Source organism: Acanthopagrus latus, chromosome 12 (assembly GCF_904848185.1).
Source record: "Acanthopagrus latus isolate v.2019 chromosome 12, fAcaLat1.1, whole genome shotgun sequence".
Lineage (NCBI taxonomy): Eukaryota > Metazoa > Chordata > Actinopteri > Spariformes > Sparidae > Acanthopagrus > Acanthopagrus latus.
The window spans coordinates 12,991,322-13,018,138 of NC_051050.1; the positions used below are offsets into that span (position 1 = coordinate 12,991,322).

Here is a 26,817-nt window from a genome sequence, read left to right on the forward strand (position 1 = left end):
TAACTTCATATACTTTCCATCAATAAGCTCCATGGACATCAGTAAGAAGTTAGTTTGAACAACATGTTGAAATGATGATCTGTTTCCAGTTTTTGATGAGGAAGAGCAAAGGAAACGATACATTTACTATACAATACATGACTCTGGTAAAAGTTTCTTAGCCTCAACCAGAAGTTTACTTTGATCCGACATGTTTCAATGTCATATGACGTCAGCTTGGCAACTTCTTGTATCGACTTGAGAGCATTCACTTAAATTTTCCTCGGATAAACGTTTTTCCAATAATTCCTACAGCACTTGAACACACAATAAAAAACTGGGTAAGGTGGTATGAAAAAAAGCCAGTAAACATTATTAAAGTGGATACTAGATTTTTAGTGAATGGTGCACTACTGTAGTGTTACTCTATAAACTCCTGGAACAGGTAGGTAAAGCAATTTAGTCTGCAAGCTAACAGAAATTGTATAAAAAGATGCTTAGAATCAATTCCCAGTAAGTGCACTGTTTCAGTGCATTGGTGTCATTTTAGATAGTAATGTTTTTTGTAGAACTGAAGAATATCTTGCCCTCCATCCTGTCTTCACCAGTTATTTGCAAATTTGATCCGTCCGGTGCAGCTAACATTCATTCAGTTAATCGGAATTAACTTTTTGCTTGAAATGGCTACTTGCTTCTGTGTAGAATAGGGCTGGTTGGAACGGTGAGACTTTTTGAGTTAACCTTTGGAACGTAAAACCAAAACAATGAGATATGTGAGGCTTAACAGCTCTGTGGAGCTTTTAGAGCTTTGTGATAATTCCCTGTGGCTTTGTCAGCATAAGCAACCCATTTCACTGAACACATTGTTAATATACAAAATATTGGTCAATTCAGCTTTCATTTAAAGGGTATCAGCATGGACATCAAAGACAAAAAAGTTTTAATACTTAAATGAGTTGAACATGCGAGGAGGACGACGAAGAGGAGGAGGAGGAGGAGGAGGAGGACTCTTGGTTCAATTTCTGGGTTCCAGGAACTCCCTTGGTCTGCTTCCAATGATTGCCCCCTGAGCCCCTTTGCCCCCCCAACCCTCTTTACCTCTGCAAATACCCCTTTAACCCCCCCCAACCCCAAATTTTCTGGCAACTCCTTTAATCGCCCCATCACCCGTTCTTCCTCTCAACCACTCACCCCCTCCTTTCACCCTTTGGCATCCCGTCCAAACTGCTGCCCTCTCAGCAAACATTTCCCCTCCTCCCTTTCTTTCTCGCGCTCCCCCCGCCCAACTGCTGTAAATGCCCCCAGGACTGTGGTTCTTTCAGTTATTCACCTCTCCTCCAAACCCACACGTCTTTCTCCGACTCAGAGCTCGCAAACTCTCTCTCTCTCTCTCTCTTTCTCTCTATCCCCTCCTCTGTCTCTCTGGCTCTCTCTCCCGCTCTCCCCGGGAAGTAAAATATTCACAGCTGCTGCTGTGGTCAGGTCGCACGGCCACAAGACTCTCTGAGCAAACAGAGGAGCTGTGAACGTGTGAAGCCGATGGTGTACGTTTCATTTGAGGTCCGACACAGGTCCGATAGATCCTGATGTAGTCAAAACAGAAACCGCATACTGAGCCTCGCCACATGCCTCAACAAACCAAACACTAACCAAACATACCCAAGCACAACACTAAAAAATGACATTGGCAAACAGTTTTTCGAAACATGTTATGCACACTGGAGAAACGGGAGAAATGATGCGTGGCTCGGTGCCGCTGAGCAGACTAACTCAGATGTCACTGGGGTTGATAATCAGCGTGGAACATCTGTCTTGGATAAATGCCCCGCTTTTAAAGTCTGGCCTTGTTATGTATTACGGGTAAAGGCAAGAGCACATTAAGTCATGTTAAAGTTGCAATAAAAATACATCAAGCTATTCCAAGAGGTCTACAAATAATATATATGTAGAGCTGATTCAAAGTTCTCTGAATGAACGAGTGGACGAATTTGCCTTGGATTATCTGAGTTTGAGATTTCTATGCTAATAAGGACTTGCACGTATGAAAGGGCACCACCAAATAATAAAGACATCTTGGTTTAGGAATGCCAGCCCTTGAACTTTATGAGGGAGGAGGAGGGGGAGGGGGATCAGTGTCTTGAACACATTTCAAAGTAATTGTACTTGATATGTCGTTTACAGAACACCCACGTAATCATATAAACAAAGGACTAGATGCCCTGGGAGGATGAAAGGAAATTTGAATCTCCCCCTGATGCATCATACTTACTCACGTTTTGACGCGAGTGTTCGGCACCGTGGATCCCTACGCAAAAAAAAAAGGGGGATCTAGGACCTCTTTGTAATAAACACAGCGGGATGGACCAACTCCGGTGGATTCAATCATACTTGGAAATTAACTTGCACACAGAGAGAAACAGATGGCAAGACAGTTGAAAGTGATTGATGCAATGAACAAATTACAACTTCTGCGCCCTAGGGCAGAGGAAGTGTGTCCGTGTGTGTATACGTGTGGGATGACCTTGCTCTGGGTCTGATCCCACTAATGCTGGATTTTGTCCGAACCTTACCAAGACATGTCAAAAGCTTTGAAAAACACTGGGAAAAAAAATGCGCCTGCGAGTGAAGCGCACGGCCCGGATGGCAACAACATGAGCAGAGGAGTTTAAGTAAAAGAGAGGGAAAGCGAGGGAAGAATAAAGAAAACATGACATCATAGTTAATTAGAATCAGGTGATAAACAAGGGAGTGATATTTATGTTATACCATATGCCCTGCTCCATGTGTCTTTCTGTCTCGGGGGGCACAGCAACAGGTTTCAGACAAGTAAGGTCAAGGAGGAGGCTTTCCCCAGCTGTTAGACCACACTGAGGCACACACCTCTTTACCCAGCCGCCCCAGTTTGTGTGTGTGTGCACGCGCATGTTGACCATTTCTAAAGCCTGTTTTGTCTTTGTTGTTATCACATAAAAACAGTGTTTATCCTCCAGGAAGCCATGTTTGCCATGTGTACTTGTAACATTTTTGCAGCGAGAAATGAAAACCCCTGAGTTCATCAACCAGGTTGTTGGCTTGACTTTTAAAAGTCTAATCCCTTACAGATTCCTGATCCATGTCTCAGTTGAAAAAAATAGTAATACTCAACTGGCTTGCTCACGGTTAATTTTAGACCCAGATTACTTGGATGAATATGTTTGTGATGCTTTTGATTTTGGGCAAAATGTTTGATTATTTGAGCTTGAGAAGTGATTCTTGACCTTGAAAATAGCTGTCTAACAGAGTTACCTTAGCTATCCATCACTGAAGAGAGTAAGCTCCATCCAGGTGAATCTAGCAAAGTCCGTTCCCTGATGAAGACCAAAAGATGTAGGTGAATACTTCGGATCCCGATAAACTTTCATCACAAAAAACAGTTTTAGTCGAGAACTGAATTTAACTTATCCCAAAACCAAAATGTTATTTTTGACTTAATCATGGTTCGTAGTAGTAGTATTAGTAGTAGTGCTTTAAAACTGTACTCAGCTGAGGTAAATTTACCATAAAATGATTGTGTTGTCACTGTTCAATATTGTATGTTTCCCTTAGCACTGAAACTCTCATGGTGTTGATGGTGAGTTTAAGGTCCATTCGGATTTCATCCTGTCTTGCAGTGCACTGATAATAACATAAATACGGGTAACAACTATAAAAACATAAGTAGGCTAGATGTGCTCTGTTGTAGTCAGCGCTTGTTCAGTTTGTCATTTGCCAAGTGATGGTTATACACAGAGGACATGCAAAAACCCCTCTCGTTTTAGTACTGTTAGCTTTTATTAGCTCAGTAAGCTGTTAGCACCATTAGCCAAAAGCACTGGGCTTTGCTAACCGCTACTAGCTAACAGCTAACTAGCTCTCCTCCTGTTGGTTGAATAGTTGAATAGTTGGTCACAGTGTGGCAGTATCAGGGAAATAGGTGGCTTTGATAATGAGTTTTCTGTGTCTTCTTAGACTTTGACGCGCATATTTTTCTGACTTCTCACACAGAGTTGCCAGCATGTGATTGCAACTAAAGTAACAGCATGAGAAGACATGCTTTATTCAGTTTGTCGTTTGTGTTAGTTGTACATAGCCGACATCTTTTACAAATCCTCTCTGTCCCAGAGGCATACATGGCCATATCTCCATTCATCTAAGACATATCATACCTTGGGCAATTGGACACAGTTGGCCCTCGTAAAAGGGCCATGAGTTACACAATGTACTACTTTTAAAGGTCGAGTATGACCACTCACACTTAAATATTCAAATAATCTGTGTCATCTGTGTCTGTATCATAATACCTCATCTCATAAACTCCCTTCAACCTGTATAAGAGCACACAGAGGCATCCTAACATAATAACTTGTGTCAACTGAGTGAAGAATTTCCTTGAGTGTTTTGTTCGTATAGGTATTTATTTCTATCTCTTTGCTGTGTATTTACAATATGAACAACCAATATTTGATCCGTAGAGATAAAGGATTCAGAGTCAGTCAAACAACTTAAAGACAAATATATTTTTTATATTTATTCAGGTTTAAATGATTAGTATTCAAAAAGAGAAGCATAAATGGCAAAAAAGACAAGAATTTGTCCTTTTTGTGTGTTTGTTTGTTTTTGTTAAATATTACAGAAAATAAATAAATTTAAAGAGAAAAACATAGTGTTTGACTTGCTGTTGTGTTGGTGATCTTTCATTTCATTTTCTGCTTTTCTCATCTTCCTCTTTGTCTACATTTCTGTCAGCCACCTTTACATCAATACTTCTTTTCTCTTTCTTTTCCTCTCTTACTACTTCTGTCGTTTTATTTCTTGCCTGTCGAGCGGTTCACATGTACACAAATCTAGAAATGTGTTGCTAATCACATTTTGGCACAGAAGTCATTTCTTTTCATATTTTCTACTGTGCCAATGTACTTGATAACTTAAAACTGAAAATAATATATACATTGTATAGCAATATATCTTATTTCTTTCTTTGAAAATAAAAATGTCTTTGTTCAACAGAGATAACATGTCCATAGGGTTCCATTCTTGTCCTCCTCAGTGCATCATCAGATCTGATTCAGATCTGTCCAATGTAGCCATCGCTGTAACTCTAATAAAGTCCGACACCCCGCAGTCTGCAGAGCTCTCTCATGGCTCATATGTCCAAATTATCGCGGCTGCACCACAATGGGCAGGAAGTGAGTGGCTGTGTTTTTCCTCCGTGTCTTCTTCCCCCTCATTGGCTTGCCATTGGCGTTCAGTCCCACAAACATGTGCTTCTTCTTGTTGCGCCACTCTGCTGAAGCGTAGGTGTTGTACTTGTTCTCCTCGATGCGTTCGATTAGACGACAGTCTGGACCAAAGTCCCTCTGTAGAGGAGAGAAGAAGATTATTATCATCATTATTATTGTTATTTTTATTTTAAAAACTTAATCAGGGCACTTCAGTGTAAAGGTACACCCTCATTATGGACAGTTATTTGAATCTCCTCACTTTGCCACAATACATATGTGGCTGTAAAAATAGTTAAGGTGCCACACTCTCTAATTCAAGCTTCTGAATTTTAAAGGATTGACTGCTGTTCTCTGTGTTGTCTTATAGTAGACTACATATGTTTGGGGTTTTGGGCTGTTGATGAGAAATGTGATGACATATCTGTGGGCTTCAGGAAACAGACCAAACAACCAGTATAATGGGGATAGGGTTAGAAAAAAATCAATAATCTAAATAAGCTGTTCATTTCAGCTTTAACGCTTTTGGTGGGGAAAAAAGGGTTAATTTCAATATCTGGTTGATGCTGCATGAGGGCTCTGGATTTCTGAGGTCCTTATTTGAGTCAGTCAGCCTCAGTCAGGCTGCTGTACTTCAGGGCTCTAGGGTGTGACCATTTTAGTGCACTCAAACACTCAAAAATGTGTCAAGTGCAACTAAACATTTTCACTGGTTGTACCGGTGCACATGATTTTCAGCTGGTTGGATTAAATTTTTTTTTTTTTTAAAGTTTATTACTGAAATGTGTTGTTGCATGTGTAAATGAAGAACATTTTTCTGCACCTTCATTTACATAATTTGTCAAGAAATTACTGGGTGGTGCACCCTGATGGGGTTTGACACATCTGAGCAACCAGTGTAAAAAGTGAAGCAGTTCTATAACAAACTGCAACATTCTCAAGTTTGAAAATTATCTTTTCAATGTACAAACATCATATGTGTAATGACCCAATTCAAACGGAATTCCAAAATGATTTGTCTCTCTTCACTACCGTATATTTTCTGGAATAAGGTCCCACCAGAAGAAGTGTGACTCTCTATGTTGGTCTTATGTCTAAACACAGCAACAACATGTTGACTTTTTGCTTGTTGTGACAACATGAACCAAAACATGGTCAGCCATTGCCTAAGAATCTCCTGCGCAATTCCCAGAGTAATCAAGACCAATTGTAAAAGCTGGACAGAAAATCCAAATGGTTGTAGTTTGTGTGTCAGTGATGGGGGTGTGGTAGAGGTGTTGGCGGGGACAGGAAGCAGGGAGGTTAGCATGAGATTGTGACGTCTCACAGGTTCAGGGCTCCGTGCCAGCGTCAAGCATCGTGACACCATGTTTGTGGCTTACGTTACCGCAGTGACCACCCACCGGTAAATAAAGAGAAAATGATCTGAGAGAGTAACATTTGTCAGTTTACTGGAAGCTGCCCTTGTGCTTAAGGCTAACGTCGCTTAAACAGCCAGTTAACTGGATGCGGTTGATATTCACGGGGCGCACACACACACATACACACGCGCGCACGCATAGTCTAACTCAGTCTCCCTCTCTCTGTATCTGGCCACAGCTGTTTAAATTGGTTCCAGAAGTAAAACTGAATGTTCCCAAGGCAAAAGGAGAACATTTTTCAGACCAAATGCTGGTGCTCGGTATAACCAAACTGTGTGTGTGTGTGTGTGTGTGTGTGTGTGTGTAAGAGAGAGTGAGCTGCCTTTCAATTAGAACGGTTAGGAAAGCAGATTTTAAGTCATCAAAAGTGACATCAAATTATGTTAATAAATCCCTAAAAAGTAATAATGTCAGCACTATTTTATCAAGTAGATCTCTGTGTTTGATAGAGAAATAACTGTTGAACATGATAAATTAGTGGATGTATCATCCATTCTTCCTTGTTTTTGTTTGTTTTTTGAGAATTCTGCACAAATTCAATCGTTTTAAAACCTGAAGACAGTCATAACCTTTTGTTTTATTTGCTTGTATTAATCTGCCGAGCGAAACAATGATTTCATTTGATTACCACTGGATAAAGAAGTCACTGTGCAAAACCCATCAAGTGTAATCGAACGCCAGCCCCTCACTGCCGTGCTACTATGGCTTGTGTTGCACCAAGCAGAAGACGTCATGGGAATTCAGTTTCAGGCCATGCAACAGAATGCCTCTCTGTCTTTTTCTACCGTGTGTCATTTCATCTGTGATGTGGCTCCAGAGAGACACGCTGAAAGTTGGGTCTTTCAAAGTGAGAAAAAGAGAGGAAAAAAGGAGAGAGAGAATGAGATGAAGACAAGGAGGTAGAGGGAGAGAGAGAAGAGAGAAAACGGATGAAACAAGGGCTGCTCTCCCCAGAGAGACTGAAGCAGAATAGAGAAACTGAAGGATTGTGTTTCTTGTTTCTGAATGGAGCGGAGCACAGAGGTAGGTAGCAGAGGAGAGCTCACATTGACTGAACTGAGGTTCCTATTTCTGGAGTCTTGCTGCCTTGTCCATTGTTTTTAAAAAATTCAATGAAACTCAGAGCCACTTTTTTGGGGAAAACTGTGTTTTTTTCCAGAACTTTGATTCATTAAAATTAAGATTAACGCAATTTTTTGGAAACATTGAAAAATCATGAGACTGCACAAGAGTTGGACACTGAACACCGATCAGTGTGTAACAGCTACTCACTGCTCCGTATAGCTCTCCCTTCTTGTTGATTGCCAGGTAGTAGTTACTGCTGAGGCCCCTGATGGCCACCACTCCCACATCCACCGACTTGATCTCCAAAATACCTGGTGCAGCGGGGGACAGAGAGACAAACGCGTCAAAACATTTTGTGGATCATTTCCTCGGTTATCTTAGCTTTCATGCACATTGTATTTTTATTTCTGTTCTAGTGACTTTCATATTTCAACATAAGATGGCAATTGCTTGGTTTGGTTGACCATCAATACAAAAACTCAAAGATAAGATTAGATAAGAAGATACGATTATAATCCAGAGGAAAGAACCATCACTTCTGACAACTCTATTGGTCACTTGGTCAACAAATTCAGCATTGCAGGAGTTGCTTTTCCATTGTCTTTTTTTCCCAAAGCCGTGTCCAACCTATAGGTATTTGTGAGGCTTTGTGCATTTAAATGCATGAACACATGGATGTCTTTGTGTAGCTGGTCCCATCTCTTGAAAATGTATGTGTGTTGCTTTATAAATTGAAAGGACTGACTTTAAAAGCTCCTCTCTCCCACGGAAAAAACACTGTACACTGACAGTAGTTTTGCTTTGAATTCTGTGACCTTGTGACATGACACTGCAATTAATTTAGCACAAAAGCTCTGTTGTTTTAAGCGGTCCTGGTTCAGGCATGTGTTAACTGACCAATCGGAGCCAACTGGTATTCAGGAGGGGGCCATACAGTGCTGCAGCAAAGGACAGTATGAGAAACTGAGGCGTTTTTATTGAACATCAAACCATGTAAATCTATCCTAGTAGTAACTAAATAAAAGTGCAAACCTGAAAATGAGCATATGTCTCCCTTTAACAATGAATCAACTGCCAGATTGTGACAAATATTATTTTCCGTCCATTGGCCGATGGATTGATTGACTTTATGGCCTTTAAACTCACCCACGAGAACATGTATTTTACTTCATTAATATTACTTTAATATGTTAAAGGGTAAACATTAAGTTTCCAGTCTGCATGCATTAATCATAATTAGGGTTCTTTAATTTGCAAAATAGCTTAAATCTACTGCACGAGAAACCTGAATCATCTAAGTTCCTTCTATACAAGTGAACCCCAGTCTTGCCTCTTTTTTTCTCCACTATGTGACAGGCAGACCTCAGACCGGCCTCTTGCCCCCTGTTCATTTGCTGGTTAGCTTGTGGGCTGCGTGCCCTGGGACCGAGGTGTAAGCCAGGAAAAAACATTTCTCCGTTCTATGTTTGTTTTTCTGACCAGGGGAGCTCAGGCAGGCAGGCAGGCAGGCAGGCAGGCGGGCACACGGACAGCACGGAGAGAGGCTCTGTGGCTGCCAGACTGGCAAGAGGTCAAGGCGTCTGTATCAGTTTTCAAGCCTGAACCAATTACTGGTTTAAGCTGTGGTCGCCGGCCCTTTCTTCTCTCATCCTAAAGTCAGTTACACCAAGCCGTAAAACTATCAGGGGTTTGAGAGGATTAGCTAAAGGGGCCAGTAGGAAGTGGAGCCTGGTGGTTGGAATAGTCAGAAGGATGAAGTGAGAAACAGGGATAGTACCGTATATTCAGAGTATCTCACTCGCGAGGTCTATTATCTTCATTTTTTAGATTTTCAAGTGTGAGTATCCTGTTTGGAAACCTTGTGTTATGCTGCATTCCTATCAGGAGTAGATTGGCTGGATATAATAGTAAGGTTACTGTCAACGGCTGTACAGTTTCTGTTTAATGTTGGCAGTAAAAGAAATGAAACGGGATGAAACAGTGATCGGTAGAAGCAAGCAGCAGTAACAAGGGTATGAGAGGAAAGGTTAAAGATCAAGCAGAGGACTCTCACTTTGTTCTTTAAGCTTTAAATCTCATCCAAATCACACCTGTACTATAACCAGATGCTCTCTTCCTGTTCTCATCCCTCCTCTCACAGCGTCCTGCCGCCCTGGCGTGACTTTTGCTCAGAGAGAGCATCCGCACTCAGACTGCTGTGTTTTACAGTTACAAAGCCTTGCTTCTCAGTCTTAACCTTTATATGTTGATAGCTTTCTTTTCTTAGACTTTTTCTCCCTGTTTTGCCCTTTAGAAATGTCTAAATTAAATGCAGTGACAAACATTTTTCTCTTGTCTGTGTTGTGTTGTTTTTTAAAAGCTTTTGGCCCTTGTTGTCTTTTGTTAAATGTATTTCTTGGCTGACGTAAACCAGCATTAATCCATCCCCACGGTTCCCTTATTAGGTCAATAAAAGCTTGTTAATTCTCCGAACTTCAAGAAGATTTCATAGCTCACAGTGCATCGTGGTGGCTTGTTATGTTCAGTCCATTACTCACACAGACGTGTACCACAACACAACGCTGATCTATCAGGTTCAAAATGTTCCGTCTCGCTGCAACACAGCTGACATTTCTGAGCTGTGAGCCGTCAAAATAAGGACTGTCTGTGCTGCACTAAAGGCCGGTCCACCTGTTCAAACCCTTTTTGCTCTCCTCGCGTTTGATGTGGTTTTGTCAAAAACCAAAGCACAGGGCGCTTTTATGGCCCCGTTAGCAGTTACCAGAAGCAGCCCGTCTGCCAGAGAGTTAAAAGGCCAGGCTGCAACAAAAGGCTTAGGTTGCAACAACAGAGTTTATGGCGAGGAGCAACAGCACCAGAGCTTCACACAGATCCCATACATCAGGTTTGTGTAATAAACACACACAGAGATGGAGCCGTGCACATACAGCACACACACATGCAGAAATGGTTCAAAATCTTTTGCTAGTCCTAGTTTGCTCCTAAAGCTTGACTTTTATTTTACTCTCTAATTTTCCTCTTTCAACACCCACCTCATCAAGCTCTTGGACCGCAGCCCAACAGCTTAATTATGAATTTATGTTTTTAAGTGCAAAGGAAAAACAGTTTTATGACCCAATACTGAAAGCACAAACAGCACAGGGTTCGCTTAATATAAAAGGCATGGACATTTTGTGCTATCAATATTTTTTAAAGACTCTCACCAAGGGCGAACACCTGTTTGTAACAGAGGAACACTACAACTTTCATAAAAATGAGCCGAAGAGGGGTTCCATGCCAGACAAATCCAAACCGTAACACTAACGGAGCTGCAAGTGCAAACAAACACAACCTGGCCTTCTAACAGTGACAAACTGTTCGTTAACCACTTCACAAAGACCACTAACATGTTTAATAGGCTTTGAAGCCAAACTGCAATGAGACCGGCCCGTTCAATCCATAAACATGAATAGACAATCTGCATTGTTTAGGACCAGTGTGAACAATTTTGGTGGCAACTAGCAGTGAGGGTGCAGTTTGCAACCAACTGAACACCCCTCACCTCACCGTCCTCCACAGGGGCCACTAAAAATACAAAAGGCCCTCTTTAGAAGCAGTATGTGGTTTGTCCATTCGGAGCTATGAGTAACATGGTGGTGCAACACGGCAGAATCTGTGCAAGAGCCCCCACTCCCTCTGGAGATATTAAAGGCTCATTGAAGGTAACAGAAATACAGTTCTTAGTTTCAGGTAATTATACAACTAAAACGTAACTATGAATAATATATTCAATTTTGTCCAAAAGATCCCCTTAAATCAAAGACGCTAGACTTTTTAAAAGCTGTGATGCTGTTCCTGTTAATTCCACATTTTATAGATGGTTGCATGATCACTTTGATGTCACGTCCCTTTGTTAGCTCCATGTCTTTGCACTACGTACATCTCGGTGAAGTCAAAGCACACACTGACATACAGTAATAGCTGACTTAAGTCAGCACAGGAGGTCTAGTTTTGAATTGACCATTGTTGGAATTGAAGCCGTTCAGTTATGATTTGACATGAAACTCACTTGACTTTTTTGGTTAATCTGTTTTGTATGTCTTTGGATATTTTACTTTCTAGGGGTTAGAAGAAGGATGACGGGAAACATGGGAAGAGAAAGAGGAATGAGATGCAAAGAAGGGGAAACCAGGTTGAAAAATCTCTCTGATGAAGAAAGGTTGGTCCATTTTAAATTTTTGCTCATAAATAGTTGATAATCAGAAAAATCTCTCTGAAATGCCTTCAGTTTGGGATTTTTCCAACTAGCATTAAAATATACAGGCACGCACAGCCACATACATAGCAACAAGCTCACACAATCACAAATGGACACACACACATACAGGACCTCCCTTCGACCCCCACCTTGCCGCCTTCTGGAACCCCTTTAATGTAACTCCAGGTGAACCTAAAGGTTAAGGAAAGGTTATGAAAATGTTTCCACTGTTTATCCAGGAGACTATCCCGCCAGCGTTGACAATTTGACCTCAACACGGCGACCAGCTGTGAGCAGGTCTACTGCGTGCCTCCAGCTCGAAGGGGTCTCGCCCTGCATTGTGAAATACTGTCACTTGCGGTCTAGTTTGTGTCACGAACTCCCCTCAGTGAGAAGAATGGAAATGTTTCTGGTTCTTTTATTCTGCGTCCAATATGCCGATATTTGGATGAACTCAGCGGCTGGATTCTGTCAGTCTTTTTGGATGTGGGACATAAATGTGACATCCAAGAAAAATAATTTTCATGAGGCAAACGTGGCGCTATCTAATATCTGATTTGCATCAGTTGAGGTCTAAACACGGGGATCATTTTTCTCTTTAAAACTATGGCGACAAAGTAACTGACGATTTCTTGTATTCATAGTGACATGAGACTTTACATCCATTCAACCACCAGCGAGTCCAAGGAAAAGAAACTTCATGCCAGAAAACAATATAAAATAATCAAAAGAAGAATAGTGGAAATGAAAAACATGGACCACCAATGTGCTTAAATCTTATATTATTGAAAATATAAATCTATTCAACTGGATTTAGCCGTATAGATACAAAAAACAAAGAGCGGAATTGCATGCAAACAAGTCTTCTTGGCCACTGCTGCATCTCCACAAACCTGTGGTTTTAACAGGATTAAATTATTTCCTTTGCATTTATTTGTTTTTTGGAGTTTGGTTGAATATTTCCGGCTCTTTGCAAAGTCTGAGGGAGAACAAACACTCCTCGTTTGTGTAGCCTGCTCGGTGAGTGATGGTGAAGATATTGGGTTGGAGTGGAAACTGCTGTATATTATGTGTTCTGAGGAGTGTTGAGGTATTGGTTTAGAGTGATGTGGTTGACAACAGTATCATCCTGTGCTAAGTGGCCACATCAAAGCCTGGCGGGCCGACTGTTTGGACCGAAGCTGAGAAAACAGAGGCCTGTTTCTGATTTCTGATTTTTTTACAAACAGATTTTTTGGTAAACTGAATTTTTTTTTGTTTTTTTCTCACAAAATTTGTTTTGCTCGCATAAAGTTTCTGGTTATAAATCATATCGAACAGATATGGTGGGCTACAATGAATGGGTTTCTCTCATGTATTTTTTCCATTAGCGAGATTGTTCTATTTGACCTGCATAATGCCCCCATAATGGTTTTATTTCCTCCCCTGACAAGATCACTCACATCACCCGACTCTCTTGTCTAACAGAAATAGCCGAAACCGCACACATTCAAGCTGTGTGTGATTTTAAAACTGGCCGTGGTACGGGAAGAAAAACAAACCCAGATTATTAAAAAAAATCAAACAAAAGGGGGTCACCTGAGCGAAATCCCCCTCGGTTTAAAATAGCAGCGCTCCGGACAACAGAGAGCGTTAAGTTTCTCGTCTGCGTTGCTCATCATTCCAGTCCGCCTAATTCGAGATCACTTTACCGGGCGCAGCGAGACCGCAGCGAGTTATGTCACACAGGTTTAGGAGCAGCCCGGAGGAAACTAAAAGAAATTCACTGCGATGTTAATGGTGATTTGATCGAAAGGACGAAAAGAAAAAGAAAAACCTTGTTATTCCTTTAACACAGTTGACTTTGTAACATGATAAAGTGCCAAAGCTGCCAGTTTCTGTCAAAACATTTTGCAGGCCTGACACGGCAGGAGTTATGTTTTCAGGCAAAGTGCTGTGACGGTCGTCTGCATTTTACACATTTTTCATTTACAGTTCAGCTGCCAGTGCGACGTTACCCAACTGTTGTGGTTGGAGTTGTTGGCGGTGGACTTTCAGCCTTTAGAAAACTTGTTATTTTACACCGCAAATATTATGCATGAACATGCACGGATGATGATTCACTTTGTCAGATGAATCTTTCTGTTTCTGTATCGGTTTTACTCTCTTTGTCTGTCCTCACACATGCATTGACATTTGCAAGCGCGCACACACACACACACACACACACACACACACACACACACACACACAGACGTAGGGTAATTAGCTGGCATTCCTGCTCCGTTTAAACGACCAGGCTGTCCAGATGCCTCTCTGGACTCTCAGCTCTACCTTTGATGACTCCATTAAGAGCCTCACTTTCATGCAATGTGTGTGTAGCAGGGTTAAGGGTGAGCGGTATGGAGGAGTGGTAACATGAGGTGTGTGCATGTGTGCGTATACAGTGGGGGGCCTTTTCCTGAAGCACGTGGTGTCTATATGGCAGCAGCCCTGGATGTTATCTGTCACAGATGCTATCCTTCACCTCCCGCTGCTTTCCTGGCCATGAATTGTGCCTGTTCACGTGCACCAGAAAACTGCCAAAATGACAGTGTGAGTATAAGGCTTCAAGTGCATTTGTCAGCCTAGTTGCTGAAAGAGAGGCTCTGAAAAAAAAATGTACAATGAAGGCTCATTGTTTTTGGGTTTGTTAAGATCTTTGGCTGCAAACAATTACTATTTCTATTGCAAACAGCCTAAATGGCAAGAATATTAAGATTCACACTGATGTAAAGGGGAGGAAAGCAATTCTCTGCAACTGAAAACAGGTACCCGCATGAAGATATTATTGTGTTATTATTGAAATAGTGTGTAATTAATAGTCTTCCTCTGTTTATCGCCCACTTATGTAATCTGCTATAGGTTTCAGCTCTAAGACACTACATCTCTTTCAGCTATTTTCACCTGAATATGTAAGTTATATATAAGTCTATAAGTTTACATGCGTTAGAAAATTGTTCTCTTTCCTGCTACAAGAGGTCACTGTTCAGCCCAGTTTACAATGTAAAAGGCCAACTCAAGAACTTATTAGAATTAGCTATATTTCTACATTATTTAACATTAATGTTTACATTTTTTCCATTTAATATTTCCTCTTGAATGAAATTGTGTCAAAGTGATATTGGCTCCGAGTTGGCTCTGCCAGTGTTACACAATGTAACAACATTAACCAAAGTGACGTGCTGACATGGCAAATGCTGCGAACTCCTGTTCTTAACTGTAGATGATACTAACAGTTTCCCCCATCACCTCGCTTAGGATGAGTTAAAAACTGAGCTGAATGGGCAAGATGTTTACATTCATACAGTAAATACTGTATCTCTCTGTACTGACGGTATGAACTCTGTGGGCTTGTAAATCATCGGAAATACTTCAGGAGTACTCACAGATGCATCAAAACTTCAGCACACCCTTCAGATAAGTGTATCTCCAAAGTTCACGCTTCCTCATTTGCCAGATTTGTACACGGAGATGATGATTCACACCATATTTGAATGGCTGTTTAAAAAACCTGTGTAATCATTGAAGTCTATGTCCAAGTATCTCCCGCTTTTCCTCTCTCTTCCTCTCCCTCTCTTCAGGATATTTATGATTTTACTCTGCAAGAATCCTCCACATAACATAAACAATGAAAAAGGCCGTCCGTCAAAAACAAAGATATCCAACTTTAAGATCCCCTTGCGGATGATAATTGACTCTTGATGTTTGGAGCCATTTTCTCTTCAGCAAGCCGACCCGCTCCAAAGCAGCAGAAGATCTTAGAGCCACATGATTTGGTGCTGAAAGACTTTTGTTTAAGGTGGTGCCTGACTGGTGGGGTTTGTGGCAGGGGCTTCCTTGGTCTGCCTACAGAAATCTGGCTCTTATTTCAGCCTCGTTGTAGCTGACACTTTAATGGACAGGGGAGTGAATTGATGGCAAAATATCAAGCAGCGATGATAGGAAGTATGTAAACACTGATGGAAAAATGAGACGGATCCTGTCATTGTCGGCAGTGACTCTTGGCAAAAACACGGAGCTTTCCAAAGTAGAAAAACTATACTCTAACAATGAAGAAATATCTTAACCAATATCTTGATGGGAAACTATGGGAGAGTTGTTCCGATCATTGTCAGCACTCTTCTTCCAGAGCATGAACACATACACACATGCTCGACCCTGTTCTAGGGGTAATAGGGTCATTGGGCCATCGTACACCTGGACCTCTGGACCTTTACATTCATTCCTGTGGCGAAAGTGCATTAAATGTAGATGTTTTTATTTCATCTGATGATGTAGCCCCTTGGAAATGAAGGGAAATTACTTATCTTATCTTATCTTATATGAAATTATGACCTTTTCTTTTTTAAATATTTTTTTTTTGGCCTTTTCTGGATTTATTGACAGGATAGCTGAAGAGTGTGACAGGAAACAGGGTAAGAGAGGGGGAGTGACACGCAGGAAAGGGACCCAGGCCGGGTCCGCTGCAGAACGTTGGCACACGGATCGCACGTGCTACCAACCGAGCTAAGCGGCGCCCCGAAATTATTATCTTTTAAGGCTGCTCCTAACGTTTATTTCCAATTTCCTCATCTGTAGTCCCTCTTCTAATTCCGTAAAAATGACTAGGCACAGCTGCTCTGCTCTCTGTTGTTAGCGGTGCTGGGTCAGGCATGTGTGAGTTGACCAGTCAGAGGAGACTAGGTATACAGACGGGGAGCCTTAAATAGGCGGTAGCTGAAACAGAGTATTTCAGACAGAAAGTAAAGTTAAGACTTGCAGCACTGGATAGAATGATAAAACTGATGTGTTTTTAGCATTAAAGCTTGTGAACCTATTCCAGAAAGTAACATAAAAAATAAGATTGTGAGCCTGAACATGAGCATATGTCTCCCTGTCTGAAAAAAATAAAAAATATCACAAATAGATTCACTGATTATCAGAGTAGTTGCGATTAAGTCAACAATTGATAGCTAATAGATCAATTGTTAAAGCTTTATTACATTTGACTAAAACATTTTTTAGTAACTCAAGTCTAATCAAATTTGGATGTGGTCACAGTCCTGAAATAAAAACGGCAAAAAGCATTTAGTGCTGCACATCTTGAAACAGCGAATCTTTTGCGCAACAACTTGTGTTGGAGCTTGTGAACGTTATTTCAACATTTCTGATTATGTATAACGTTTGAAGCAGGTACATGCAGCTGCACTTACTCCCTCATGGTCTGTTTTTTAGACTAAGACAGCCTGATTTCTGATCCCAAAAATGGACACTTCAGGCTCATGTCATGAAACATTACGCAACAACTAAACTTCCCGTCAATACCAGTAAATGTCTTGTTAATCCGTCTTTCTGCAAAGTTTACAAGATGTTATCGGCGTGCTGGCTTGGTTTCATTTTCTATTAAATGATGTACAAGGCAAAACTGTCAGTTACCGTGAAGTGACATTGTTCTTACATAAGACAACAAATCAATATTATGTAATGCAAAAAGTGGACATTGACAGGGTTTTGCTCCGTACTTTCCAGTAAAGGGGCCATGACTCAGAAATGACCTGATGTGATCCAGACTCTCCATATTAGCAAAACATCACCATGAAGAGTGCCATTAGATAAAAAGTATTGGTCCTCTATAATAGCCTGACTAATTTCACTCATTAACTTCAGTGGTTTCCCATAATTTTAATTTACAACCTCTCTGGAGAACTTCCTAGTTGTTTCAACCACAAGCAAAATTAATGTAGTTGCAGGGAGGATCAGAGGCAGCGTGCAGGTAGTATATGTTTATTGTATGTTTTCAGAGTACAGCTGAATGTAATTGTCGGAGGGGGGCTCAATGATAGGTTCAGCATTTCCTGAACAAGCTCACGCGGTGACGCTTGCACACCGCTTTTATTTACGGCCGCCGGGGAGAAGAAGCCCATGAAGATGTCAGAGTCGCTTTGAATGAGAAGCAACACTGACACTAACCCCTGGTGCATCCAGCGCCTCCTCATAACTCTCTTTTATAGGCCACACTGTTACCTTTTCCCACGAGAACCCTAAACGCTCATCAAGCAGAGAGCAGCGGCAGCTGAGTGAAGACATACACAAGCAGAAAAAAGGGGAGAAGACTGGGACTAATTTCGAGGAGATGTTACAAATATTCAAGAGGACCGAGCACTTGTTACATTTTAATGTTGCGTGAACTTCGCTGAGTCATTCGAGCTTTATGGAAGCAGAGGAGAAAGATGAGACGGTTGTGGCTCTAAATATCGTGTTCAGACATTTCTGAAACACAAGTTTGTTCAACAGTCCACATTTTTTAAATGGGACCGATTGTGAGACTGTAAATCTTGGTGGATTCAGCTTTTTAGTAATATGGGGTGTAACTGCAAAAAGTAACTCCTGTATTACTGGGTCAGAATCGTTCAGTTTTCTCAAATCTTCCAGTGCAGTGAAAAAATTGTAAATTTTCCAAGACGGCTCAACTTGTTTCATGAATTTTATGTCATTCTAGAGTAGTTCTCCACCTTTCTTTGACTTGTTTCAAGAAACTAACAAAAATGTGTTGAAACAAGTTGATTTGTATTGGAAAAACACAGTAACAGCAATGACAAATTTTTTTTCTCTCGTTTAAGAGCTAGTGTGCAGGATTAAGTGGCATTTTGGTGGTGAGGTTGAAGACTGCAACCAACTTGACAATCCTTTCCTCACCCTGCTCTGCAGTGGTTGCTGAAAACACTAAACACTCTCTAGAGCCTCGGTCTGGTTTGTCCATGCTGGGCAACATGGCGGACTCAGCCAAAAGAGGACCTGCTCCCTTTGTAGATATCTAAGGCTCAGTCTAAGGCAACCAAAACACAACAATTCTTATTTTCAGGCAAGTGAGTGAATATTAACTAAATTTCTGCCCTTATTATCCCCCTAAACCCTACACAGTGGACCTAAAGATTATTTTCCTTATTGTATTATTATGCAGATTACTTTCACAATAAATTGTTTAGAAAAATGTCCAAAACAAATGTGAGAAATGCTCATCTCAAAGTGGCATTGTACAGCAGAATAATTCAGTCTGCGCCCCCTCTTGTAATACACATAGCTGACAGTGGCAGAGAACAGCCAAAAGTGATGCACTACGTGTAACACTGACCTTTCCATTAATAAACCTTCCTGACTGGGGTCAATAGGTTGAGGTCAAACCAGAGGGGGTGGACCCGTGTAATTACCCTGGACATGGAAAAACCTGCACTAAATCAGAATAATGTCCATTGTGTTAGACTCTCCATAAATTGCTGTGCATTAGATGAATTCGTGTCAGTGGGTGTTTTGTCGACTGTGATTAATGTTAGCAATAAGTTTGTGTGGCAGCTTTTACAATCTGTGTGGCCGCAGACGGAATCAAAGCACCGACTGTGGTCAGGTTGGCATCGTTCGAGGCTAATTGAGCTGCGCACGACCACAAGACCGTGGTCCAACTGCAAACACATGTCCATCGTGTTGTATTGCTTTATCCGTTTGTTTGTAAACAAGATGTGACAGTGGGCCAGCGACACAGAGGGAAGAGAACAAGGGCTGCTCTGTGGCTTATGGTCAGTGGCAGGATCGATGCTAATCACATGCCAGGATCCACATACTCAAACTGGGAGCGCCGTATTTTGGAAGGCCTTATGAGGTGAGATGGGATAGATGGGCGCTGATCACGAGCAGACAAACACTGACATGCACCAGTGAGCACACACTCACAATACGCGCCCTGAGTGATGTACTGGCCTCCGCTCTGACAAGATGATTAGAAAGAGGAGGAGAGACTCGACCCCAGAGCCCGAGCTGAAACTTCTTCATCACCTCTGACACCATCTAATGATGCTCATTTGCAATCTGACCTCCTGAACATTACCAGACTACTAGAGCATGTTAGCAACACTAACAACCCCCCCCCCCCCGTTTAGTTCTCAGTGCTTAAACGGAACTGTGTTGTTTTGCAGAGGAAATTCCAACCCAGAATTTTAACATCATTTTTTTCATTTTTTTCCACATCTGAATAAAGCAGTTGTTCTCATACAAAAATAAGGTTTGAACTGTTTGAAGCAAGAAAGGTGGCAGGGTCCGCCAAATATAAGCAAAGTTAAATGGTATGAAATTGTGTTGTCCTTTAAGTTCAGTTTGTTTATTCAGTTTATTGAGTCATGTAAATAAAGAAAGGCTGTTTAATTAGTTTGTTTTGGGAGGAATAAAAAAAAAAAAATCAGCCAATGAAGATCTTTCTCTTTAAATTGCTGCCCTAAAACTACACAATGCACCATTCGGGAGGCAACCATTTTTGACCAAATTTTAGATTTGAAACACTTGTCTACACTGTACACATTTCATGATATGGTATCTTACACATGGAGGATTGTTTTGCAAGCTAGCTTAGCATTATTTCAAAAGCACCTTGATTTTTTTAAGCACATAAAGGCTAGAAACCTGCATCAAAGGGCGTATTTGTCCGAGCAGTTGTTTCTTCTTCTGTCAGCTCTAAAACTGCACAGTGTAAATGGGGGGAAAAAATGGGGGGTAAGGTGTAGTGAAAACATGATGTCTAGCATGTCAAATACCACATCCGTGTCCATCAATTAGTGGAGGAGAATTTAATTATGTTCAAGTGTGTTTGATTAAGTTTGAAGGGTACAATTTGTTCTCTCCTGATTTGAGAGCGGATGCAGAATAGCAGCAGGAGGTGGTGCTCGAGCATGCAAGCTTGTACGTTGATGCGAATGCTGTCAATGCACAAGCGCCTGAGCGTACGATAGTGTGCAGAAACACACATTTCAGCCACATCTCTCCAGTCGATCACCACATTTCCACCTATCGTTTTTTATTCTGTAACATGTTAAACATCTGCGCTTGCTATCAGCCACATACTTGATGAAATGCCGACTAAATAATGCTGCCAAGACAAAATACGACCTGAAAGCTTTGGCCTTCATGGCTAACTCCTCACATTCAAGATGTGTTTTCTCCTCTTAAAATTTCTTAACCATTTCTCACCACAACAAAGTGGCAGGAGCTGTTGAAATTGATGGCCTGTGCCACTAATACCATGACCTGATGCCATTATAGTTAGTGACACGTTGCACCCTAATGGTCGAGCTTTTTATGTACATGTGTGTAAAAGTATAGGTGTGTGTGTGTGTGTCTCAAGGAGGACTGCAGGCGAGGGGAGGGAGGAAGAGACGCTAATTGAAATTCCTTCAGCCATGTCTGGCAGAGCCCTGGTGTCTGAGTGGCACACACACACATGCACACACACGCACAAACATGCACACACATATAGTCACACTGGCCCTGGCCCTAATAAAAGTGGGCTTTGCCATATGGAGGCCATGTGCAAGACCGACCTTTCTGTGCTCCAAAGTGTGTGTACGCTCTTAGCAGGAGAGGCTTGTACAGCACCGCAGACCGACAGACAGATGCATACAAACCTATGACATGTGTCTGAAGGTGTGTGAGTGATAAAAACCCATTTATGAAGTTTACATACCCAGACACACACATTTTGACATACTGTGACTGATTCGCACACATACAGTAGACGTTATGCAGCGAGAGCCTATTGTATAATATTTAAGACAGCTACTCGTGTTTTGGACGTCGCCCGTCTAATTCAGCAAAACTTGCAGGGAAACTCTGGGCAGGTAAACGTGGGAGTAATGTTCTGTTCTCGCTCAGCAACTACTGTCAATGTGCCCTCAGGGCAATGCAGCTTTTCTGAACTGTGGCAGTCCGGGAGAACTTCCAGATGTGTTTAACTAGAAGATGAAGATGTGGAGTCCAGAATGATAACAGCTGATTTTCTGTTCTGGGTCAGTCATAAATGATTCTGATTACTGTTACAAGTCTTTAAAAGTTTGCTACAGAACAGATTGAGGTCTGCATACCACTTCCAAGTAATCTTAACTCCTGTTATCTCACATTGTTGTTTTCGCTTCCTCACAAACTGCGGCTAAGATACCTGCAGGAGTTTCTCAGTGCCCCACAGTGGACGACCAAGAGCCGAGTGAAAGAGAGTGACTGTGTTAATGTGAGGCTGAGTGGTGCTGACACTAGACCATGTGTGCGCAGTGACCCTTTCTCAGAATAAATAAAGGTTAAAATCATATTTCAGATGCACTACCAGAAGAAAGGGCAGGAATCACATGCTTAATACTTTACATCTAAGCCCGTATAACCTCATGCTTAGCATATGCCCGCCACAATGAAAGCAAGCAGTAAGTGTACTTGTCATTCTCCCCAGGCGTTTGATGATAGCTGTGTTTTAGATATTCCCCTCAAAGAAGAAGAACTTTCTCTGGGCAGTTTCTAATTGGTTCCAGTGGATCATCTCTCTTTTTTTTTATCTTCCTAGCTTACTCATTTTGTTTTTCCTCTCCCTCCCACTGTCATGCTCTCCCTTTCCCCTGCTCTCTGTAGTCTGGCAAAATATGCCCGCCTGTGCACATGGTGCAAAGGGCTGACGATCACACAGCTCTCCTATTTGTTCTTTTGCCCAGTCACCTGTCTTAATGTGCACAGCTGCTGAAGTGTGGAAAAACAGAAATCTCGCAGTGGGACACAATTAGTGTGTCATTTGCCTCTCCGTTGTCTTTTTCAGATATAAAAATCCTGAAATAGAAGCATACTTCACTTCGCATCTATTTTTAGTGAAACTAAGATGTCAAAGATGATATAAAATCGTTCAATATCCAGTAAAAGCTTAGGAGATTCCCAGATTTTTTGCTATTTCCATGCTTGAATGCTGCTTCAATTTTAATTGTAAAAAAAAAGAAAAAAAGACAGGAATTAGTGAAATACATTCAACAATGTAACAAAGTCGACTTACTGTATGGATCGTCCTCGCTTTTGGTGCCATTAACTTTTCCCTTCTTGTCAATGCGAAGGAAGAATTTCTGGTAGGAGAACAGTTTCCTCCGGCGCACATCTCCTTGCAGATGGTTGTAGCTGCTCCGCACGTGGCGCCCGACGACCGTTGCCGACGACGAAGACACATTGGTCGCCCGTGGCAACCTCGCAGAGGATGCATGCAACGGTGGGGGTGATGAGGAGGGTGGCGGGCTTGAGATGAAGATGTCAAGAGGAGTCCCTCCCGGCACATCGCCGTCCTTCTCAGAGTCTGACAGTGAGGACGAAGCGGAGAGCGGCGAGGACGTGGAAGGTCCGAGCAGGAGAAGCAGGAGGAGGAAGGTGAGGGAGAGGAGAAGTGAAGGAGGTCTGCAGCAGGGGCAGGAGGAGAACCAGGCGACCGGTGCACCTTGTGTCACTGTCCATCTACACATGGTAGTGGAGCTGGGAGAGCTGTGGAGGTGCTCAGGGGCTGGGGCATGCTGAGCGGGGTGCAGAGAGAGGGAACGAGAGTGGGAGAAGTTCCCCCCTGACTGACTGACTACACCGCCTCTGACCCCCCAACCTCACTGGGACTGTAGGTGTTAAAACCTGTGGAGTGGCTCGGGTGACGGTGGTAGTAGATGTAGCGTAATACTGATGGTGACGGCGGTGGCGATGCAGCTGCTGGCGGCGGTGAAACCTGCAGTGACTCTTCTGTCGTCCCCTGCGCTGTTTATTCCTCAGCAGCGCCACAGGAATGCGTCAACATCCATAACTCAGATCACCTCACAACGGGAACAACTGGGGGGGGTGGGCTCGCCTCAAAGACCTCTCCCCACCTCCACCAGCTCCTCCTAATACAGCCGCTCTTTGCTCCTGGTTGCTCTCTCTCTCACACACATACACACACACACACACACAGATGTTTAAGTTTAAATGTACACCTAATCTAAAGATAAAAACTCACGTTAAAATCTGCTACTCATACACACACACACACACATACAAACACACCTCCCAAACCATGTATCTTCTCCAGACCAGGGAGGTGGATAACGGGAAGGCAGTGGAGGTCTGGATTAAAGATGCCAAACTAAACAGTACGAAAAGAATAAATAAAAACAAGAAGTCAAAAAAAAAAAAAAGTATTAATGCTGCTTCTCATAAAATGTCCTGAGAAATCCACAAAAAGCCAGGCCACAAAAAGAGTCACAGAATCCAGACTTTCTTCTTCTTCTTTCTTTGTTTCTCCTGGTTTTGTCAGAGCTGGTTTGAAGTTACTTGAGTGTGTAACTCGGCCCGAGAGCTCTCGTCTTTCTCCCTTCTCTCTCGTGTCGTGCGTCTTGTCAGTGAGCTGGGCTCCCCTATCTGTCCTCTGTCCTTGCCTCTCGGAGTCTGAGCGCCCGAGCAGTGCGTTGCCTCTCTTCTTTCCTCCTGTGTGTGGCTCCCTCTCCTTTGGCCCCCTCCCTCTTTCCTTTGCCTCTCCCTCCCTCCTATCTCTATCAGCCGTGCTCTCTCTGGTTATCTGGAGTTTCTCTGAGGTGACTGAATCTTGTCTTTCCTTTCACCTTATTTATCTGCTGCAGTTCCCCAGATGTCATCTCTTAGTGTAATTGGATGTCTATGAAAACCACTTGGCTTTTGAAGAGCTGTGCGCATTTATGTGTGCGTGCATGTGTGCCTGCACATGTACATGTGTGTTTCTGTGTGTGTGTGTGTGTGTGTGTGTGTGTGTGTGTGCGCGCAGGGGGGATCTGTCCCACCCCATTTTCTTTCCCTCCCTCTCCCTCTCCCCCTTTTCTCTGTCTCCTCCCCTTCCCAGACAAAACCACCAGTTGAGCAGAGCCGGTCAGAGAGAAGGAAAGAGAACCTTTTCCTTCATATCTCTCCTTTTGCGTTGCTTTAAAGTCCAACTTTTGTACATTTCTCTTCTCTTGAGTAGTACTGGGCATTGTTTGAAATGTTAAATACTAGTTATGTATGTGGGTTTTGGTACGCAGTACCAATATAGTACTGTTTTAGGGCAGTGGCCAACAATTATTTCCCTTAATGTTTATTTTTGCAAAGATTTTCAAGTTCCCAGTGCTCAAAGTGAAGTCTTCAGACAGTCCAAAACTCAAAGACTCTTCATTAATTATCATAAATGACCAATAATAGCTGAGAGTCCAGATACTGATTTTAAGAACCCAGCCCCGGCAGATTTTTGTTTTAATATTTTATGTTTTTGTTTTTTTTTTTCATGAAAATGTACTGTAAAAATGAATGGATTATAAAAAATTGTCTTGCCATCAATTAATTGTTACGTCGATACTTTTTAATTCACTTATTTTAGATGAGAACATGTCTTTCTGCAACTTCTACGTTTCGGAAATATTAAAAGTTTCATTATGGTGTTTTTACACTCCTTTTGGTCATTTCCAAAATGATAGTGAACTTGAATACCCAGTTTATTACAAGGTGCTTAATGTAAAGTACTAGTTTGTTAGCTTGTGATTCCTTATGACTACAGCCGCATAATTAATGAAATTATGAGCAAAATCTCTCAATATTGCAAAAGGTAAATTTTTTTATGATACAGGTACTATGTGTGACAAAACAGCATTATAATGAAGTACTGTAGTGCTGCAGAGAGGACCTGTCCTACAAATCAAGTCATGTCATGGTGATTTTAATAGTTATTTCAGAGAAAATGAAAATTGTGTTGCTAAAATGATTGCTGATCACAAAATAATTAATTTTTTTTAAAATTATATAATGCCTACTTGACATGAATGACATAAACATCATCAACTTAAATATAAATAAAAGATGGAGTACAGCGTTCATGCATGTTCACTAGGGGTGGGAATCACAGAGTACCTCACGATACAACACTGTAGCGACACATTTGGCACAAATACGACTAGGATACTTGATACACTGTAAGACAGTCATGTATGATACGTAACATCTGTGAACTGAGGAACCTTTTTTGCCTTACCGGGGGTAGTTTATGTATAATTTCACAGCATCCTGGTGTCTGTTTCACTGAATTTCACAAGGGAAATGAAACAATGTAAAAGAAAGTGCATATTGCAAGTGGAAGCAACACAATATGTTGTCCATTTGAAGGGATGCTCATAAGTAAAGTTACATCATGCAGAGTTTATGATAGAGTTTCAATCCGACAAATTCTCAGCCCTCTATGACACATAGCAGCCTATATGCTTGGTAAAGGCTGAGAGTTTCTTGTCATTCGAAGGTGCACGGATCAGCTCTGAGCCGAGTTCCCCCTCAGCTGTTTTGACAGATACTATCAAGTGATTTCTTTACTTTGGAGCTTAATCTCAAGATAAACATCTCTCTGTGTTCGGATGAAAGAAGTTGTACATTACGTGTGTTGCTGCATTTCACCTTTCAAGAATCTAGGTCTACTGTCTGGTTTCAGCATTGTTTAATTTCCTTTTCACATTGTCAGACAACAGCCATATCTCCACCCCTGCCTCCGCTCTCCTCTCCTCATCTCTCATGAGTTTCTTCCCCATATTTTCTGGACCTACTAACTCCAGTCCAGAGAATAAAGCAGATAGATTTTAGTTACAACGTCGAACTGGTTCCAGCTTCGTAATTGTGAGGATAAGCCGCAAATTAGCTGGAAAACTGGTGAGCTTTTATCACCATTTCTTCACATTTGAGACTAGATGATTTATCAAATAATCGATTAATCATGAAAGATAATGAAAAGAAGTATCAGTTGCAGCCCTAGTGAACCCATCATGCACTTGAGGATCTTATTTCAAACACTCTCTTTTAGTGATGCACCAACAGCAAAGCAATAACAATGTAAAAGAATAACCTGCAGCTGCATACTGGGTCAACCAGCATCTCCCTATAAGGTGTGTTACTCTAACTGACACTGTACAGATGTTGGTTTGGGAGAACTGGTGAAAGACCAACTACTGTGTAGAGTGTGACAGGCTGTGTAGTGGTGTCACCAGTATACATTGGCAAGCAATAACTTTATTCCTGAGAGCAAGTGAGGAGAGCAAGTGGC

The 26,817-nt window shown here is 41.8% G+C and overlaps 1 protein-coding gene and 1 long non-coding RNA gene across 2 annotated transcripts in view; one reads left to right on the forward strand and one right to left on the reverse strand.

The window, feature by feature from the left end:
- LOC119029970 overlaps window positions 1–26,817 on the forward strand; it is a 104,387-nt gene that overhangs the window by 40,352 nt on the left and 37,218 nt on the right. The window contains exon 2 of the long non-coding RNA XR_005078141.1: window positions 11,804–11,900. This is a non-coding gene — a long non-coding RNA (uncharacterized LOC119029970). The remainder of the gene's footprint in view (window positions 1–11,803; window positions 11,901–26,817) is intronic.
- Window positions 4,394–25,073, reverse strand: fgf10a (fibroblast growth factor 10a). The gene is made up of 3 exons (XM_037117238.1): window positions 22,783–25,073; window positions 7,910–8,013; window positions 4,394–5,354 (listed from the first exon to the last, which is right to left on the reverse strand). Exons 1-3 carry the CDS (start codon window positions 23,234–23,236, stop codon window positions 5,154–5,156), a joined length of 759 nt encoding a protein of 252 aa, XP_036973133.1. The 5' UTR covers window positions 23,237–25,073; the 3' UTR covers window positions 4,394–5,153.